This window comes from Argopecten irradians, chromosome 10 (assembly GCF_041381155.1).
Source record: "Argopecten irradians isolate NY chromosome 10, Ai_NY, whole genome shotgun sequence".
In the NCBI taxonomy this organism is placed as follows: domain Eukaryota; kingdom Metazoa; phylum Mollusca; class Bivalvia; order Pectinida; family Pectinidae; genus Argopecten; species Argopecten irradians.
In genome coordinates, this window is record NC_091143.1 from 4440983 (window position 1) to 4463982 (window position 23000).

Sequence of the window (23000 nt, forward strand, 5' to 3'; positions counted from 1 at the left end):
GACCCTGACTGTTAATAGGACATTACACATGGGAGGCCGTCCTGAAATGACACTGGCTGTTATTAAACTTTAATAAAACAAAAACAAAAAAACACAAGAATTCGTCAAGAACTAATAACATAGTGTAGCAGTCATGACAACCTGACAAGAGGGATACCGCCGCGTAGTCGTCTCCCTACATATCTACATTAAAACATACCTCTGTCTTCTTTCGCTACGTATTTACTTTACTAATGTTAATGGATAGAACCTCGTGACAAATAGTTGTGTATTATTTTCTAATTAAGTTATGAATAATAATTTGTAATATTTCATAGGCTATTTACGTCATCTGCTCTCTAAATAACGAGATGATAAACGTGTGTGATCATAGATAAACTATAATACTATAGAACGTACAAACTATTTTCCTTTTGTATCTCGAAATATTATTATATAAATGTCATATTCTGACCTGGTGGGGCGGTGGATGACGAAGTATATAGGTATTGACTGATTGTAGCGTAAGTACAGGTGACAGACGAGCAATTAAGCTATATATGTGTTGAGTATCATTCCACGTGCTGTAAAACCGTCCCTCAAATTCCCGGTTGTTATTTCTATCGGCTAATTGATTCCCGAGACACTGCTAAACCAGTCACACACAAAAAAACTTGTAACTAAACATGCTTCCAGTGTCTTCACGCTCGACCTTCCTTTTGTCTAGTTATTGGCCCAGACGACAAACCGACTTCGCCGAAACATTTGAGTATATATCTTAATTTGTTGTTTCTCCGTGTCCAAGGTAACAGCCGGCGAGGTGTCGTGAAGTCGTTGGTGTTTGAAACTGTGAATAGTGCAAAGACTGCAAACTGTTCTAAATAAGCAATTGATTTCAGTTAAATTTTTACATATCCTGTGAAGAGGAAAGGTCAGCCGGATATGTATACAGTATATATGCAGGTCACCTACTACGACCGACAACATGTCCTGTTCGGTGTCTACTACCGATACTACTAATACCATAATATTCTCAAAACATTTTAAAATAAAACCTTGTGGTGAGTGAAAGAAAATATACGTGTATTTCATTCGAAAAAGAACATCGGACAATACATAAAACATTTTACTTCCTATCAATTTTTAAAACTGTTGAATTATGTTGGGTATTTGCCCAAAATTTCATTATTTATTTCGAGTTTTTAATTTATCGCATTTCCTTATTAAGCGTTTTGGCCTTAAATTCCATTGAAACGACAAAGCTGTTGTAAAAATTAGAATGTCAATGCACGAAATGTCGGATATGCCAATGGATGTATGGATGAAATATGTTTTCAATACAATACATTTGTGACATAGCCAATACATGTATACATTATTCAGACCTTGGGAAATAAACTAATTGAGCTGTATTGTCTACCATCTGTTAATTCCGGACATGAGTATTACAAATATTACACAAGCATGGATGTTGATTTAGCTTTATAATGATTTGTCCCATGCTAAGTAGAGCTACATCAGACTATAGAAACATAAGACTTTACAAAATATAGAAATAAAAATCGATTTACTCAAATGCTTGTTAGGTATTTTGCTTATATATATCTTTAGATACGTTGACACCATTGTGGTTACCAAGTAACATGGTACAATGTATGTACTCTTAAAGGAGCAATTAAGTGAGCCTTAATTTGGTTAATAAACACGACGCAAAATATGGCATAGATGTATTGCTCTATATTTCTTATAAGACATATAAACATAAAATATTGAAAAAAATCCACGACATTGTTAAAGTAAGTATTTAAATTGAAACCGTTGAAATTCCAAATCGTTTGGCAATGCCATTCAGCAGGTACAATATATACGCTATATTCATACCTGAGCCAATGACACGTAAGTTAAACAAACAAAATACCTAACCATCGAGGAGTTGTTGGAATCGTTTTTTAGACAGGGGGGTAAACACACTACTGTAGCGATTTAAGTAGTTCTTGACAAAAAATGCGGTACTCTACTAAGACGTCCGACCAAATGTCTAATGGCGGACAGCAAGTGAGATTGAACGATTCATATACATTTTACCACAGTGGGCTTAACTTGCATATCACAGTAAAACTGGGTAACTTCGCGTTCATTACAACTGGGTTTTTTCTTATAAATGTGCAAATTTTAATGTACTCTTAGACTGAATTGTTCCATTAAAATACTGTTAATATACCCAAATCCGTAACGCTAAATAGGTAAAAAGATGACATCATATCATTTTGTTCCCTTGTGACTGACTGACCTTATATATCTGATTTATATCAATAACTGCCGCAAGTCATGCGCATCAACTACATTTAGACTCTCCTTTCCCAGGCTTCTACTTCGAATGTTTTTACTTATAATATAGCTGCCTATTGTAGACGTAGGTGATTGAAAAACGGTCAACAATACTTCGAGGCGACCGTACCTTGTAGGTGTCTAGTCTCTCTACAGTGGTAAGCGATAAAAGAGTAGTATCATTATCATTACGAGGTAAGGAGAGACTTAGGTCCATACAAACAGCCGGGTTTTCTGAAGACACCAGAATGACTAAAATCTACACACAAAGAATATATCCAGCCAGCGAAACCATTACTTCCAAACCCCCGTCGCCATTTAAATAACATCGGCCTGTTCAAACGAAGATTAGAATTGCATGTTTCCGAAAATGAATGGTAAATTTTGTTTCCTAAAACGTTCATAAAATAGAAAACTGAAAGCTTTATACCTTTTAATCATGAATTGCATGGCCTATCGCCTCCTTCCGTGAAAGTTCTGCCAGTGTTGGAAAATAACGACCCGAAAACCCTAAACTTTGCCATCAATACTCAGGAAAGGTAATTGGAAATAATAAAAAATGTCGTGGAATCTATTGGAAATATCTGTTAGGTGCGACTAATTAAACAGGAAAGTAATCAAACTGCCTTCAGGTGCCGAAATGTACAGCCTAACATGAAATTTGATAAGAGCACACCTTCCCGATAAAATTTGGCCTACCTTGAAAGGCAACCACTAGGAAGACAATAATTATGTTCTTATACATGTAATCCATGAATGTAACAAAAACATTAGGAACCGGATTGTTTTATTATATTTATCATACCTATTTCATTGTCTATTATTCATTATATTAATATCAATTAATAATATAACATTGCCGCACGTTTAATGTTGTATTTCATAACAGATATACGCAATTGTATAGTATTGGTAAATTGTTTCATCAAAATAGATATTCAATAAAACATATTTTCTCGTATTAATTTGATATTTGGTTTGGTTTGTTTAGTTTAACCTTCCTAGTTCAGCGAGGGTCATTTAATGGCGTGCCAGGTTTGATGGTTGAGAAAACCTGAGTACCCGGAGAAAAAACACCGACAGAGGTCAATACCTGTCAAACCGTCCCCAATGGGATTCGAGCTCAACGATAATAATGGGGTTCGGTGTAGAGGTGGAGGGTTTGTTGTAATTTGTCGGGACATCCTTACCACTCATATTAATTCGTTTTAATGTCTTAATGGTAGGTAGTAATCATGTCATAATTATAACACTATATAGTTAAGATCATGTCATAACTATTAAACTTAATAGTTAAAATCATGGCATAATTATTAGACTAAATAGTTAAAATCATGTCATAATTATGAAACCAAATAGTTAAAATCATGTCATAATTATTACACTAAAAAGTTAAAATCATGTCATAATTATTACACTAAATAGTTAAAATCATGTCATAATTATTACACTAAAAAGTTAAAATCATGTCATAATTATTACACTAAATAGTTAAAATCATATAATAATAATAAACTTAATTGTTAAAAGTATTTTACAGTAAGATGACATAAAAAAATCTGACGTGATTAGCATTTGACTAGTGTTCATGCAGCTACTATCAAGGTTAGTAATTACAGATGGAAGTAGAGGAAACTAAAACTCAAAACTTAACTTTATTATATATAATATGAAAGGGGCATATCAAAATTCGTTTGGATACAGTTATATGTATATTATATATAACTGAATATATAAAGTCACCATTTAACGATTGTTAAGAATCTATACATCATTTAATTTAAATTCCAGTAAATAAGTTTAGATATCAACTTAGACTTCAAAAATGTGTTGAAATACAATCGAATCTTGTTTCCAGTGATTTTAGCTCAAACTGTCCGTCATAGGGATTTATCGAAAACAAACGCGATCTGATCACTCGAGATTGTCACGAAGATACCGTCTTCCCTGCACGCAGAATCGTTTTATTATGGTTTTGTGGATATTTTTATTGAAAGTGATCCATCATATATTTTTCGGGCCGACTTGCAGTTAAACCCCATGAACAGAGGCCTGTCGTTGGTTAACAGCGTTATTGTAAAACCTTAGAGATAATAGCATATAGCACAAAAGTCTATGCCCTCCTCTATTTCACAATAAACGTCAGTCAGCTACCCTCGCTGAATTATCACAGTAGATGTTACGACATCTCGACGTTAGTTTAACAATAAACCGCTGTATAACCCGCCTTACTCCACAATACATTCCTGTAAAAGCTCATAAAATGCAATGCGATTCACGAGGATCACTACACTAAAACAGTGTTATCTTTAAAAGAACACTGGTCAAATCGTATCCATGGAAACACAGACATTGCTTTTTTGATAAATCTCAGAAACTACCATCAGTGCAGAAGTCGCAGTACAGACGCAAGGGTCCGCTTCTTTGTTGATTGACATCTCACTTTTTTATAACTGTGTGATACAACAAACGACTTGATCATCCTCAAAAGAAAGAAAAACCTACATTGTATGTATCACCAATGTCCACTGTTATACACATTAAATAACTTGAATCGGAGGTTATTTAGGTATCCAACGTCCACAACCTTTATTTCATAGCCTTTAATATAACAATGTATTCACGGGATTCACAGGAATGTCGATTTGGTTATAATTAAAAATTTTAGTTATTTTTACATTTTTGATATTTACATTTTGATCGATCACACGTCACAAAATGGGAGAAATGGGTGAGTATTAACACATATCTAAACTTCATTCCCATCTTGCAGCCAGGATATATGTTGACTGAGAGCAGAAATAAAAATATTGGTACACCAGAATGAGACTTCACTGGTTATCAATAAAAGATGATATTGTTGTAAAAGTCTTTTCGTAGGTAACTGATAACTAAATGTATCAAATACAATTATGCTTGTAACGACCATATTGATTTGCTGATAAATTTATGTTATAATATCATACACAAATAATATCGTCGTTTGTACCACCGTCCCCGATTGGCTGAAACAACGGAGCAATTTTTTCATTCAAAATAGTCCATCAAAAAATTGGAATTTCACGGAATGGAATTACAAAAAATGAAACGCGAAGATGAAAAAAGGAAATGGCACTGTTTTTGAACAACTAATAGATATAATTTTATGGGGTGAATTATTTTTAAATCGATTCACTAAAGAGATTACAATTCACTCAGGCTAATAACTCAGGCTAATTCTTTTACATAACCAAGAAGCAAAATATAGCATAAATGTATTGTTCTACATTTCTTATGAAACATATAACGTAAAATATTTATAAATTCCTCGACATTGTTAAGTATTTTTTATTTATATCGTTGAAATATCAAATCGTTGATCAATACGATTAAGCAGGTACAATATGAACGCTGTACCTTTACCCGAGCCAAAGTCACGCCCGTTAAACAAATGAACTACATAACCATTGAGAAGGTGATGAAATTAACATTAACACAAGTCGCCACCGTGGGCTTTTCAGGCATATCACAGTAAAACCGACTGATCTAATTACCATTAGAACTGGTTTTTTCCGATACATGTACAAATTTTAACGTTCTCTTAGACTGAATTGTCCCTTTAAAGAGATTATTGTCATATTTTCGATCCTCTGAACATTTCTGCCTTTTTGCGTTAAAATGCTTTGAATTGTGAAATGTTTTCAAGAGAAAGTCATTTATGTTGTCGACTAAAAGCTAAAGTAATAAACAAGCGTGCATTGCCATAAAACCGGGATCATGTCATGCATTAGGACTATTAAACTGATGTTACACCAGGAAGGCATCTGTCATTATGGAACATTTCACTTGTGTATTTCAGAAAAACTAAATCCTTAGTCATTTCGCATCCTTATTGAAACATTATTTACACTTTGTAGAAATATATCCCATTCAAAGCGGGTGATGAGAGATTTGTTTCTATTAACAAAATGAAACATTCATTCTTGCTATCTAAATTTTTGGTTCGTTTAATATCTGTTCGGGAAGATAAAACTAGGTTAAAGTGTTTATGTTATCGTATATATTATATCTCCATCGTTACCATCAGTTTATTCCTATACAATTCTGATCCCGAATGTGTTTATTTACTGTATAATATGTATCATTATATGAATGAAATACTGTTTAAACTAATGTGGTACTCACTTTGCTAGCGAAGACGCACTGATAGCTCATATCACAAAAATCATAAAATATACTGTGAGCATATTAACATACGCTATGTTCATGTTCTGAATGAATTCTTTGTTTTCAGTTTGAACGGTAGTTTTGTCGATTGTTGTAAGGAAAACAAACAATAAAAACAATGACTTTCTAGTATGAGGACCCAATGATATACTGTTTTGGTATGTTGACTTTGAGTCAAGGCTGAACATGCGAAATACACCACATAGCGACAGAAGAAACAAACTATAAATTACTACCATGTTGAAACACTTGATAGTGGTAAAGAAAGCTTAAAGTCGCGAGAAAGTTGTCTTGATTCTTCACGCCCCTAGCAGTGGTTTCTCCGAGACATCACTAGATTGCCTGCGACCAGCGTGTACCCAGGGACTGCCGTGGCTATATCAATTTAGCAAGAATGACCTCGGTGGTCTGGTCCCTGGTCCATGGTAGTGCATTTGATGGGGGCTTTAACGACGGGCCATTGTCTCATTGAACGTCTGGCCCTACTCCAACAACACTCGGTCGGTACGACTAATCCGTCCCCACCTTGTAATGTAAAACATATCTGCGACGTAGGCTCTGCTAATTAGATTTATGTTGATTGGATTTAATTTAACACACAATGGGCATTTTGGGAGACACCGATGCGCTATATGACTAAATCACCCGTCATGCCATCTACCATATTCAGCCAGACATCATTACAATATGGTCTTTCTTTACCTGACGCAGCTCGATTGCACAGTCCCGTTCGTTATTAGACAGACGGATCTATGTAATCTGTAGTGTCTGGGCCTTAAACTGGTCATTTTGTTATAGGATACTCAGAGCAATTCCATCCCCAAAAGGAATATGGTCAACATTTTACTCTCTAAAAGAAATTTACACAAAGCCAAGATATTGTCCCTCAGGTAGTTTAGATATAATTAATATAATCTCTTTTTGCCTGAACTCTTTTGGGGGTCTGAAGTTATGTTAAGTAAATCTTAATGAGGAAACAAAGAGATGGAAGAGAGATTTAAGGCATATATCCGCAGGATTAAACCTCGAATTCAGCGTTATAAAACAGAGAGATAAATAATTATATAAAAATCACGCTGTACTTTAAAAACGGTTTATAATGTGATAAATATACAATGGTATAAATTAAAAAATACAACAATAAAACAGTTTAGCTTCTCCCAAGTTGTATGGTTGTGAGTGTAGTTTGTTATAACACTAATACTGCTATTCATATTTTGTAGTGTTCGGGGAGGATCACAAGTTATTATTTGATATAACTCTAGAACCTGTTATATCCTTTAGCAACTCTGGGATTTATATTTAAAATCACCGTAATAAAATGCAGGCATGAAACTTATAGAATTCACTTTACCAAATCACCATTCAAGAACACAACAAAAGATATAATTTAGATAACTATCAATGGCCTCATTTTCTATTTAAATCTGTGTGTAGGTTAATCAGACGTTTTGTCTCGACCCTTCCTTGATTTATGTTTTAATGCACCTAAGTGCTTAAGTGATGCAATGTAAAATTAGAAGTTCAACTTTTATATAACTCAGAGTTTATGTATATTCTCTGTTAACATGTATGATTGGTTTTCCATTAAGAACCGTTTATGTCAGATGCATTTCTATATTTAATCTATCAGGATGAGTTACAACAAAACTTATTTCCTTCCACTGCTTTATAAGAGGGATATTAATCTAATGCAGAGTTTTAAATAACACCGTGGTCTGAAAAAGTGGATAGAAATTTCAATTTGCACATTAAAATGAATAAGAACTATTCATTACTTGTTTGATAGTAGTGGAGAATTAATTTATATAACGCCATATGTCTTGGAAACAGGTCGAATCCTTTGGAGGTGCTAGGAATATGGTTTTCTTTATTGCGTTTTCCACTCCACTCATAGCTCTCTCTAGAGTCATAAATACGAGGAATTTATAATAACTATCCATAACTCTTTACGTTATCCCTCCCCTGGCTCGCTCTCCCAATTACCCAAGTGTTAGGTTCTGTCTTTCTGGAAAGTTATAAAAGTATTGGCAGAATTATTCATTTTCTTGCTTCGTCGTTATGTACGCGTGGATAACCATCGCATCTTGGTATAGGATCGAAATCATCCAAGTTCAATTAATTGCATATTTTGAACCTGTAAATGTTTCCCTATATTGCTTTAGTTCGCGGAAGTAAGCGTCTAAATTCTTTCCCTGCGATAATTGATTATGTCTAACCAATCAGTGCCACGTGATTTTAAAGTACTCACTTGATCTGATGTCATTACGAGATCTGAAATTGGTCATTCTCATACCAACTCTGTACAAACGCATTTCTCAAGTCTCAAGAAATATTCGTTATGTCCTAAAATCTCAATATCGACACGTAAATGTAGACTATAGGGCCTAGTAATGGTGTCCTTTCCTCGTCAGAAGGGGAGTCATATGTAATCAACCAACAATGCGATTTCTTCGGTATACTGACATCAATTTCTATATACATACCTTAAAGCACTACAAGGGCAACTACACCCGATGTTACGGTATATCATAGTATAAAGACGTGATAATATTCTATACAAGAAACAAATGTTTTTTATATATTTACCTAACACAATGAAGAATACGATTACAGTGTATGGTTTCCGGATTGATATTTTTTTCCATACTTCAAATGGGGCCTGAGTTACTGCAAACGTTATTGTAAGAATACTAGCGAAAGAATGTTGGTTAACTGTAGTTTCTTGAGAATTTGAGACAAATTAGATACAAAAATCAATAGTTTATGTTTTTAGATAAATTATATGTATAATAAGAATGGGCACACAAAGTGTAACAGAATCAGAATTTTTCTTGAGAAGTTGATGGTGCAAAAGATAATGAAAATTATTTGTGCATTTCTACCAAGGTTCAACAGCATAACCATTCAGTCTTCATATGATTTGAATGTTTGCTGGCATGCTCTAGGATATTCTAGCCATTCAGTAGCTTACCAAAATACCTAAAGCCGCTCTAATTTCCGTCCATGTTCTTTTTATAAGCATGTTCTTTCTTTCCACGATGCAACTTTCTGGTGCAAAACATCAGTGTATAGCGTAGTTAGAATTGCATTTGAACACCGAACCTTAAATTGGCAGTAAAGAGTGAAATTTCTCCCCTATCGATAGTCATTCGGTGCGTTCCTTTCTACTTTGGCACGTACATGCACTTCACATTCGCTATTTACTGAATACATCTCTCGAGATCTACAGTAATTACTATAAGTGAGTTTTAAATATGTTCGGTGTTGCATGATATATAAAATATAAATTTACATTAATTTAATCCGTCATATTTGATATACGAATAACGAAAACAATCAAACACTTTTGATTATTTCTGACTTACAAAGTTATGGGATCCTTATTATGACTTCTGTTAACCAATTTATTGCCAATTACAAAAAAACAACATCAAAACGTTCAATGTTAAAAAAGCCTTTTGAACAGTTACGTTTTCAGCTCTCACTTTTCGTCAAAATGGAGTAATTTCTATTTCTCCTCAACTTCTTTTAATAAAACATTAAAGTAAGGATATATTTGAAATTGAGTTAAAACTTCTATTGAATTTTCCATCTGTATACTTGCACCCTGAGATTGGTGTGTGTAGGGTATTTCTGCTACACAACATGATATTGGTCTTACGACCTTGAAGCGTTCCTGTGACACAGATTAGTAGTAATCATGTATCTGTCAGTCTTGTAAAACGCTTGAATACGTTGGCCAGCCACGTTGTATTTCTACGACAATTGTCCCCTCTATAATTACGCCTGCATAAATTTGTGTGTTTCAGGTTGCCTGGCTTGATCCTCGTGAAAAGATTCTGACTCTTGAAGAGCGAAGGGTAATCTCGGATGACAGGATCAGTTTAGAAAGGCCCTACACTAACGATTGGAACCTGTTTATCCGAGATGTCAAACCGTCAGACAGCGGCAAATACATGTGTCAGATCAACACCAATCCAGTCAAAATTAAAAACATAGTCCTTTACGTCCATGGTAAGTCACTGCCGTGTCATGTGATTGTCACGTGATCATTTCATAGGTCCAGTGACAGCCTTTGATAAACATGACGAAAGAGCTATTATATGTAACCATTTTGTAGTTCTTTTGTCTTCATGTTGTAAGCTATCCATCACACTATGGTATAAACATGAATCAAAGAACCAATTCACCTCCTTTTTGTCTGATATGGAAGCATATCATTGTTAAAGAGTGCAGCTCCGTGTTCATTGATCAAACGGCCAAAGTGTCCGTTGTACGTAAAAGCTTCCTGCAGTTTAACACGTTATAATAGCAACTGAAATCGCACAAGAGTTTTATGTAACTTTGTCATGAATGCCAAGCACTTGTAAAAGTTCAAATCACTGTCTAGTACATAACTCTATATTTAAATAAAAAAAACGGTTTTGCAACGTAGTGTTGTTATGACAACAATCTAGTAGCATCAAATGAAGATGAAAGACTTTGTTATCTATTACTGATCTGTAACTGATTTAAAAAGTTGTTTTCATCATTGGACACCAACGCGTCTCTTTTGAATCCTTTGAGTCTGAGGCTTGCTCTGAAAACATTGTGGATTTCGCAAATGTCGTCCAAATTCTGTGTCCAATACGGTAAATCATAGTTGGGTTTTTTTTTCAAAAAATGTCAAATTTGCACAAAAACACACCCACAACTGCGTGTTCGATTTGAGTATCCGTCATGAAACGTATATAAAGTTAACCACGATCGTTTCGTTTCAACCCGCTTAAATGTATAAAGGTGATGTGTTAAGTATGTATTTACAAGTACAAAAATAACCAAAAAAAATGCTAAACACTAATTATGACGTCACTTCACACAAGGGTCATACAATTAGGATCAGTGCAATATATAATACAGGTAGGTATGATAGATAGAAATTTTAAAAATTGTCTAATGTAATTGTCATTACTGTTGTTATCATTAAAGATCGATACAGTATCGAAATGTACAATCTGTCATTATAATTTGGACAAACTCCCTATTAGTAGATATAATAAGTCCTATATAAGAGTAATAAGTATAGCAATCAAATTTGCTCGGTCATTAAGGAATGGTAAAGGCTATTAATGTTATTTTTGTTTCTTACTAAGACTTAATATTCATGTCACATACTCAGGTTTTTCATATTCATTTACATGGTCAGAGAAAGGTTCAGTTTTTTTAATAACATTATGATTTCTACTGTAAATCGGAACATAACACCTTTTCCATACTGTCACTAAATATCTGTACATTAGTACGTTCTGCCTGCTGTCCCAGATATAAATAAAGCATGTCAGGTATACGGTCCGATGGGTATTGTATACCATTTATAAAGCTTTCCTCACGCCTGATTTATCGCTAGGTCTCATGCATTTTAAGACCTGAAAGTTAAGATAAGATCTATGGACATTCTAAATATCAAATCTCTATTGATTTTATATCATGGTATCGTCACACAAAGCACTAACACGAAATAAAAATCATCATTCCACACACTTTTCATTCTGTCACTATTCTTTCATCATTAAAGTCACTGTGTTAATCAAGCAGGCCTATGGTTTCCCTAATATACCAATTATCTCATCTCGTTTCCTACATTCGTATCATAAGTCATTATGACAGAGCTTAATATGATGTAAGTGATACATTCTTTAAGTTTCTATATAATAAGTCTGAGATTAACACAAATTTATGAAATTACCTGATTTGTAAGTAATTAGAAAGCATTACTAACATGATAGTTTGTTCTCCCATGCTTGTCTTATTTTGTTTTTGTTGTAAACTTGGTTAACTAGTTGCTTAAACATTCATTTCATATATTGAACACTAAGAGAAGGAAACATTTTGAATGCTAAGACTGCGTACGGCTGCTAATCGTGCCATTCTAAGTACATCATTATTTATTAGCAGATCATTGACAACAATGCTATCTTCAAGTAGAAAGCATTCAGCAAAGTCTCAAAAATAAAAGATAAACTGTTCATTTGTACACATTTGGAAAAAGATAAGAAGCCATAAATTCTCAGTCTATACTTCTGAATAAACATAACGTCAGCGTTAACACAGATTACGCAAACTTGTAGTTTGTTAGTGAGAGGAGCCTCTCCTGGTTGGTACGATGACAGTCTATCTAAGAGATATTCACCAAAGAGGCCGTTAGGGATTTAATCGGATTCCAGTGATTTACGACCTAAAATGAAATAGTATTATATAGACCATGATTCTGTGGTGTTGGGAGTTTGTTATTCTGACAGGTTTCTTATCGTTCAGCACCATTATGTGTCGCCCGTAATAATCAACACCGCGAACGCTAATACCATTAGAGCCGTGGTATGCGTACCGTATCTCACTCAACATCAATACTGCAGTCTTATAATCATTTTAATTTTCATGGCGTTTTGGGTATCTTAACCGCTTGGTAAATGATGCAGAATTAATCTCAAGTCCATTCAGTTAAGTCTGATTCCTTTCGTTTTAGGCGTAATGTTCATGATTGTATTATTTATCTATATTGCGTTATATTAACAGATGTGGTCATTTGAGGATGGTTCGGGTCAGCAACTATTGCCCTAAGTTGGTCTGGAACTCATAATTTATAGACAGATAAAGCTCACAAATTATATAGACTTGGAAAGATGATTTCATTTACTAAAGCTCACTTTACTACTGTGACATGAAGCTTTTCAAAATCATGAAGATGCAGTTTTACTTATTCAGACACGATAATTATATACGTATATAATTATTCCCCAAATACCATTCATTACTGAAAAAAGTAAAAGATGAAAATATAAATATAATTTAATTGTAGAATATAAAGTAGTCAAACAGAGATCGTTTTCTCCACAAAATATAGATATCAAGTTTTTGATCGTTTGATGTGTTTTTGTGTGAAAACATAGTCGATTGATAGCTTTGAGTAGCTAGCACCAGCTTTATATAAATCTCTTTGTAGAAGGAAATGTCCACGCGGACAGCAATAGATCTAGGAACGGATAGCTTACTGATAATATAACTCAGCTTATTTGAACACGTAATTTCTGTGAATGTGTTAAAAATAGATAACGTCCCCAGTTTTCATTTTCTACTAACAGCCATCATGTTACTGAGCGTTAAACATTAAAACAATATTAAAATCTGCTCCTCGTATAAAAGACAATAGATCGCGAGATCAAAAGGAAAGTGCCCGTTGTAATGCGTTTTTGAAGTAATGTGTTTCTCGTGTTTGTAGAGGCGGCCTCCATTATTGACGAATTGTCTAGTTTCGACACCACAGCTAGAGAGGGGGACACGGTGCAGTTAGTTTGTAATGCCACTGGCATTCCGCCTCCCACGGTCACGTGGTATCGACGGCCATCCAGCACAAAGGAAGCAGCTAAAGAAGGTATACTGCAGTTATCGCTCTTGTATTCTAAACATAAGCCATGAAATAGAAGATTTTAGCCTTTATAGGCATGCTGTATAAATCCTTACAGATGTCATTGTTCTGTATATTTGACATATTTTGTATAATGATTTTATGCTGCTAAGAACCAAATGAATATACGTATGTTGTTGCGAAACCTGTACTAAGTACATTGTTTTCATATCGGAAAAATGACCAGTCAGTCTAGAATATTTTTGGTGCGAATTAAAGACATGATTATATTGTATTTTATACTTCAGTTGTCATTAATGGAAGTTTTAAGCATTAGCAAATGGTAATATAACAGGCATGTTCCGGATTATCGCTATAATAAAGCATTCCCCTTGACAATGAATCGTATCTTAGCGTTTGAAAGATGCGACGGTGATGTTGGACCTCAATAACGATATGTATACACTACCTGCAATAAGATACATATTGAAACTCATGTAGCTTAATCATTTCTTTGATTTTTTATCAGTCCACCCAGAGTAATATAAAAATGACGTTCTTAATTTGTCTACTCCAAACAGTACACTAGAACATTGGATTGCTAGTAATTATACCACCACTAGAATTATATATAGCGATATCCCCAACACATGTCTCTTCCAGGCAGAGCCTTAGTTCCTTGGGTTGATAGTTATTATCGCCTCCCGCCAGAATTATGTAATAAAACTACCATGTCATTATAGCAGAACAATCTACCCAACACTCGTAATTATATTTCGTCGCATCAAAGTGACATTTTAAACAAAAATTAGAACACTTTGTCAAGACTGGAAATCGTCATGTATAATATAATTGTCATGTTCCCTGAGCGCCGTCTGGCGGTCGGCGTGTCTTGGTGTCATAAACTGGTAATGTCGGTGTTTCCTGCTGACATGTATCGTCATCCTGTAGTTAGAGAGACGATAGGCATTTCTCCTGTAACGTCAGTGGCATGTTCAGGGGAAACAACAGCTGACTTGAAAGCACGTAGACTTTGTAATTGAATTTTGGAATATCCGTTCATCTTTAACATTCTTGGAAAATTTTGGAATTTCAGAGCTTTTACATTTCTGCTTCCTTCCGGTTTAAAATATGCTCAGTTGTTGCTCGTGTAGCTATCATACTAAATAAAATAATAATTTAGTACCGATTCAAAACAGCAGTCTTTATTTTTCTACTCTGTTGATATTCTAAGATCTTAAGTCATTTCAGATTAATTTGTAGACGGATACCGTCACATAAAAATGAAACAATTCACAAAGTGTGTATTGTTTTCAGAGATTAAGACAACCGACTTATCGATGATACTCTCGGTGTGTAAGAATGAAAGAAAATGCAAATATCTATTAAAATAAAATGCTAATACGACCAAAGCTTGTACAACTAGTATCGATTGTGTTTCCGGCGCTCTATAAACAATAAGTTTAGAGACTACAAATTAATTTGAACGCCTAAAACACTGATGATGAATCGTTAAGCATTTCTGACGCTCCGTGAAATACACTGAAGAATACAAATGTATATTACCTCTAAAGCATTGTTTTTATTTTCAGTCGTCGGACTCAACGGTGAGGTACTGGTGATCTACAACATATCCCGGTACTGTGACGATATATACGAGTGCGTGGCCTTCAATGATATTTCGCCCGCTGCTAGCCGGGAGATCCGTGTGGTGGTAGAATGTACGTACGTTCCTACCTAGGCATGACCCTGAACTCCGAAAACTGTAAAATTGAGTTTACCCTCACCACGATAGATTTTTTTGTATTAACACTCTTGTTTTCCTTGACAGGTTGATAACATTACACATTTTCCCGCATATCAGTTAATTACAAAGAAAGTGTAAAACATATTGTGAAACATGCTGTACCAGCACAATTTACAGAGCAATTTAAGTGGATAAACTTGGATTTTTTTTTCAGTCCAAGGTTTTCATGTTCAGTATTGGTCGTTCTGCCCAAAGATTATTTTCCCATCCTAGCTCTCACATAAAAGTATCTCATTTTGTATATTTCCTGTGATCGAAATGTTGTCTTAAATGAAAAAGAGGGTTTCACTTTTGGAACACATGGTTCTATCTCCTTTTGTTTATTACGCTGTTTTCAATTTATTGCTTTTATTGCCCTTTCTTCTTTTTTCTTTCATTCCCTTTTCATTCATCCTTTCTTTCCGTCATAAAGTCTTTTCCTCTCTACTGTTTCCATTAACTAAAATTACCGGAGACAATAGCCACACGTGTTTCTATGATGGTAGTAGAATTAGACCACAGCTGCTGGGACAGACAGCCATTTCGTTTGGGTACACATTAGTCTCCACCGATAAGATTTGTACTGTGGACAAAACGTAATTAGCTTTATTTGTTTTTTTCTTCGAGTCTGCAGCGTTAATGTTCATTACTGAGAGAAAACGTGTGAGGAATTTACCGGCGGAAAACAAAACACACTAATCTGTTTATAGGTTGTATGTATCTCAATTTAAAGCCACTTTTAAAGTACCATTTTGATGAGCGTATAGTTCCAACAAAAGTAATAGCTTTTATTCCCTTGCCATTTAATTTCAGCGCATGTATTTAATTTCAGCCACAAACATTGATTTAAAATTAAATGACAGAAAGAATAACATCTATGTAAATCTAAACAAGTACATAGATTTAGTCCTATACCACTTAATTTCTGTATATAAGATTCCTACACAGCCCATAGCGACAACGTTTGGTATGATGTATTGTCACCATAAACTGTGGATATAGCTATAAATATCAGAGTGACAAACAGCGGCATCAATTAAGTATACTACGGAAACGTTTAGCGATAGACACACAACCAATACCACGGGCTTGGTCTCTCTATCATTATAGTATTATTGTCTGGTTTGGATTGAAGAAGAGAGACTAGTTTTTGCCCTAGCCCATAAATCAGGATTATATCAGAGAGTCTGAGCTTGGGTATGCATTGGATGACTCCCTAACTGATTACATTGTAAAACCGCATATAACACTTACAAACAAAATAAAACAGATGAGAAATCGATGAAATAAAGATCCGGCTTTGTGTATATGTTCCTAGTACCGGCATCTCAATTCATCAGGCTTATAAAAGACGGCCACATGCCAAACTGATCATACCACAGCAATCGTATAGACACCTTCACATCAATTTGGGTATAAGCAATTTGTTTGGTATGGCTGCTCCTTTTAAAGTAGTGTTTCGTGGTGTTTGTTAGTTTATTATGAAACACGTTTACGAAGCCCGTGTAACAATCTATCGACCCCGACCCCGCAGTCTGTTAGCCCTGTGGTTCTCCTGGTTGTATTAAGGGGATTTCGGTTGTCTAGTAAATAACGGTTTTACCATGTAGAGAAATCTCAGTTCAGATATGTTGTAGCTAGCGTTTGTACTTTAATATTAGCAGAGTCTTTGACTACCTGGGCTTTATCATATAACATTTGTTGTCCAATCTTTCCATCAGGAAAAAAAATAGTCAATAGACAGAGAAGTGATATATTGTAATAGTCAATAGACAAAGGAGTGATATATTGTAATAAATCGTTCTATGCTTTTCAATTTTGAGATATTTTACAGGGATATATTTTTGTATTTCAATGACTACAAAGGGTTTTTATCTGTTTTCCAGCTTTTAACACATCAAATAGTATGATACAATTTAATGTATGAAATTGTGACACTTCTTCAAACAGAACCATTTTATATATAGATAAAGGAAGATCATTCTGATACAAATGGCATTGTAAGAAATGCTGTTGACTCTAATTTCAGTTGCACCAGAAATATTTTTGCCGACAAAGCGCATGGGGCAAAACCAAGGTAAAGAGACGATCCTAGAGTGTCGCGTGACGGCTAACCCGCAGGTGTACAGCGCCTGGATGAGGAATGACGCGGAGATCACTAATAACTATAAATACCGGGTAGAGGTGTACCATGAGGATAAGAACACCATCACTATCAGTCTAAGGATTCGACAGATCGACGAAGATGACTACGGAATCTATACCTGTAAGGCTTCCAATGGTCTCGGAACGGATGTCGAGGAAATGATACTTTACGGTAAGTTCTGTGACAAGAAACATGTTCAGTGATTCTATGTCAAATCTGAGAATTTTACCTTTTTTATAATGGTATCTTACTGGAGCAGCCGTTAGAAATGATAACAAGCACATTCTATCCGGTCATGGCCAAAGCAGTCTCCATCATGATACCTATAAATATCGATAATTTTAAAATTTAAAAGTATATCAACCTGTATGTTATATAAACATTTGTCATATCCATCCACCCTCTTTTAAAAGTACAATACAGACCTTTCAATAACTTCCATTACTAGTGGTCCATTTTATGCTGCAATTCCCTTATAAGCGGTCGCTACGATGTATATTCTTACATGGATTACCGCTATGAAAAGAACCAGAAAGTCAAGAATGTTTTAATTTCATTGCATATAATTTTCGCTTTTGGAAATTATAATGATATATATATATATATATATATATGAAAACTTTTGTTGTATGCGATTCCATGCATCAATTAGCCAGTTGCCAATCAGCAATTTTAATATCTATTCATTGTTTTATAAACTATCCTACAGAATATCTGCCGCCTAAGACCGACCCACCCACCACTACCACAGAGGTAGCATTTGAACAACAGCCTTGGCAGAAAAGCCCTAATCAGCCAAATAACGGCGGTGTAGACACTATTTCTATACACAGGATTAATACCCGGCCGGACTACCACAACCAGGGTAAGAGCATTTGGTGTAATAATCCCTTCACTACAAAATTTGTCAGTTTAAAATTTATTTGGAATATGTAACTGATATACTTATGTTTACATACTTTCCACGAAGACCTTGCCAACATAGCAATTGGTACGACTGTATTTTTCTCTTTCATAAAGACATAATATGACGTATTTATAATTGAACGGTTAATATAATGTATTTATTTGTTTAAATGTTTCAGGTATAAGTTCAGGTCAAGAGAATGGCGGAAATGTTTTGCACGTGTCTCATCTAGTGATCTCCCTATTGGCTCTTGTTTCGATTGTGTCTAACACGTGACCACACAACACAGCTCGTGACGCTCGTGACGACCGTTATTATCTCTTTTACATTTGTACATATCATTACAACTCATTTTAATATCAATGTTTCTTTATCATTCTCCATACATTCCTGTTGTCATTTGACGATCCCTCATGAACACCCGGGGATTCACTTTCAGCTTTTTTTGCCATGGAACATTTTTAATTTCAGATATTTTATATGTTACCAATTTCTTTTGTTTGACTTCGATATTACAAAGCGAGCATTTGTTTACAATGTCATACTACCAATGATATTTAATTTTGTTTCTAAATGTTAGAGTAGGCTCCCTTTGACTTCACTCTTCATAAAACGATCAACCTTTTGTGCATAGAATAGGCTCTCACTATCATATCGTTCGCGTCAAAGTGAAATCTGTGTATGATATAACATTTTTCGTGATTCATAAGACAATACACAATATTTCCTTTTCACAAGTTGTGTTGGGGAATTATATGATCTTAAAAGCATGCCTCGTACATGTTGCCAACTATCACTTGTAAAACAAGACGTGTACCGCGGTGTGGAACTGTGATTGCTCAGAATATATTTTGATATCTGCCTTCCTTTCTTCAAGGTTGTAAAATTCTTTTTCAGGATCCCGTACTATAAAAAGAATATTTGAAATTACCAATGTTTGTCAGGCAATACCATTGCAATTAAAATTGTAAGGATACAGTTGTCAATGTAAATTCTAAAAACGGTCATAGTGACTAGAAAGTTGAATTGACTTTCAAATATTTTATATTCCATTGTGAAATGTGTTTATAAACGTAACCTTTAATCGTGTAACTGATCACGTTGCCTGTTGCTTAGCTCCATCTTACATAAGCTGTCGTTGTACACGATTTAGATTTCATCTTCTTTCATCACGATCAACAGATTAGATTGTGATACACTTAATTACAATAATACTGTGTATTTGACCAATATGATGTACATAATATCATTATTTAGAATGAAAGTTTCGTCTCAATATATGTTATAGTGTGTGTGTAGAGTATGTAGAAGAGAGATTATTATGCAAACGATTATGAGATATTTAGAATGAATGATGGTTGTGTCAGCACGAGAATGTTTGTTAAAACGCAGTATTTAGTATAACTGTATGAGAATAAGATGTTTAACTACCGTCGATCTGATGTTTATTATAAATAATATGTATTAATGCGTTATACTTTTAGTTCCTCGTTTATATTTTAATATTTTGTTTAAATACTCTGAACTAACTTATTTTGCAAATTGATTTCGTAAATTATGTTTGATATTGATATGAACCCAAAGTTCAAGGCAGTTTTTCAACGAGCTCTGCCTTATTAGGAATTTATAGTTTGTAAATACTTTCAAGTTCGTGGTGATTTTCTCAGTTTTCATCTGACAGCGGAGATAAGTTGTCTTACACTATTAGTGTTTTCTGTGTTCTAGACCACATGTCAGTGTGAAAATAAGTGGAGTATCAGTGTTAATTTAAACTATAAGACACAGAACACATGCATGAACACTAGATCTTGTAAAAGACAGGTCATGTAACAAACGTTCTAGAAGCGAATCTTACATTTCACCTGCATATTGTTTTTATACGACGTGATATAGTGATGTCCTCAGAGATTTTTTTTATTTATATTGTTTAAAGAATCATGATTTATACCTGTGTCAACCAATAGCGTTGTACTCTGATTACACTTCTACGGTTTATTTTATATAATTTGGAACCGATATAGCTAATGTTATAATGTTTATTCAATGTACTATCTTCGTATCCACTTTCTGAAAAATCTTAGCATCGTTGTGAATGCAACAATGTTTTTGTTTTCATATGCAGCACCAAACTATGATTATCATTAGTAATATACGTTATAATAGATGTATCACTTATCGTTTACGTTTATTGTTTGAGTAAAGAGAGATGACATTTCATGTGGAAAGTGAAACACATTTCATGTTCTATTAATTATGGTTGTCTTCTAAAAACCAATATCATAACTATTTTAAGCCTTTATTCAATTGGATTTAATTCACAGTTATTCATTCCAATGCGATCAAGGTCCCATGGTTTAATTGAGCCATATATCAAGGTAGACCTTTGTCCACGTATTTTGTTACACGGAGACTTATCATCAATAAAATCTTTTTTGATGAAACGGAATACTTATATATTACCACTGGTAAAAGGATATGTTATAATGATGATACTATAGACATGTGCAGCAAAATGTGTGCACTTGAATTACTTTTCTCGTTTTCGTTCATTTCTGAGAACTACTGACGTTGTTCATTTTCACTGCAATAATGCTATCACAAAGTAATTCAATCAATTTGGAGTTCAAAGAACGGTGTTTTACGACGTTATTCAACCTTTTTACTTATACTTGGTATAGAATTTCAATAGGAACAACAACCATAAACATCTACCGTGACCGTAAATATTAAAAGGTGATCTGGGTTATATACATGTAGGTATGCTTCACTGTGAGAGCGCGAATTCATCATTGAAGTATTTTCTTCGTAATGTAAGTTTGAGTTTACCAAAGCACATGTTAACAAGAACCTTTGTTGAAGAGAGATGAAATTACGTTAAATCCTGTCTTCGTTATATTACAAGAAACAAATGCTAAACACCATGTCATTGAATTACTATACTTAAGAACAGCTACAGGAAAAGGTTATGAAATTGATGAGTCTGAAATATGACATAAAGACATAACGCTATGGAATGATATACATAATGTACCCAGTTTCCCGGCGGGTATGCGAGAATTTGTTTTATATAGTAATGTTTATATGTAAAATTACAGAAGCAGTATTGACCATCGGTTTATAAGAATAACGTAGACACATAATAGATTTTGAATTTAGTATTCTGTGAAAAGTAGCTGTTACAATTGTAGAGTGATGCGAGGTAGGCATAAATCTTACCAGAAGTTGTAGCATTATCTAGGCTACAAATAATGGAATATCACGTGTATGTGGTATTACAATCGTGTCTTCTACTAAAGGAGCATGTTATGATACCAGAATTCTACCCACTCAAACTCATAATGGAGCGTAACAATCACGTCACAATTACAATTGAATTATAGAAGTTTTCAGATTGAATACGCGTGATGTGAAAGACAATTGTTGTCAAGCGAGATATGCTTGTAAATATTGTATTATAACATGCTGCTGAAATAAAGTGGGTATGAATGACAAGTGGACTTGTTGTATTTATTCTGGGTTTTTGTTTGTTTTTTTTTACTTTCGATTTACAATAGAGAGCAGCTGCCAAATTAGCCCCATGCTATGTTATGATATTCATGAGAATCCATTGTAATTAGTTTTCGTAGAAACGTTAATATTAAAATGGTAAAGTACGAATTATAAATCTAGATCAACAATTGAAAATTACGTTTTAAATAATTCATTCGATTCGTCAATCATAACTGTATGTTGGAGCTTTTATAATGTAAAGATAGATTCCCGCTTATTTTTTAGATAAGTTTGATAATAATTCTCGTGCAAAATTTTCGATGATTATAATTTAGTAGTATTCATCACTTAAACCGACATTATAATATATTAAAGAAACAAAGTAAGAATCACATAACAGTTACCATGACAACGTCAGTGTTACAACTGGTATAGTAATAAGCGATTTACTTACCAATATTATGTTTCGATGTCGTACTTTTAACAATCGTACTTTCACCAACATTGCTTTTGTACAACTTACAAGGCACTCTCCACTCTGAATTATCTCCTGCTAAAGACTACACTATTTACAGATCTATATTCAATCCAGCAAGGCTTCTTATTCCTTACTTCGAGTTTAGTTTTCTCAAATGTTCATGAAATAAACACTACATAATAGGATGGTCCTGAGGTCTTTGCATACCCCCGATAAAGAGGGGAAGCCGCATATTTTTAAAGTATTTTTTGCAAAATTTTGGAAATATCTATTATCTTTTTTTAATTTTGGGCTACT

At 34.2% G+C, this 23000-nt stretch overlaps 1 protein-coding gene across 1 annotated transcript in view; it reads left to right on the forward strand.

Moving 5' to 3' along the window:
* LOC138332941 (lachesin-like) overlaps positions 1–22228 on the forward strand; it is a 99859-nt gene extending 77631 nt beyond the window's left edge. Inside the window, exons 3-8 of the mRNA XM_069280995.1 lie at positions 10326–10530; positions 13772–13924; positions 15490–15618; positions 17713–18000; positions 18539–18694; positions 18915–22228. Of these exons, the coding sequence (XP_069137096.1) occupies positions 10326–10530; positions 13772–13924; positions 15490–15618; positions 17713–18000; positions 18539–18694; positions 18915–19012 (1029 nt within the window). The 3' untranslated portion in view covers positions 19013–22228. The remainder of the gene's footprint in view (positions 1–10325; positions 10531–13771; positions 13925–15489; positions 15619–17712; positions 18001–18538; positions 18695–18914) is intronic.
* Positions 22229–23000: the final 772 nt, after the last annotated feature.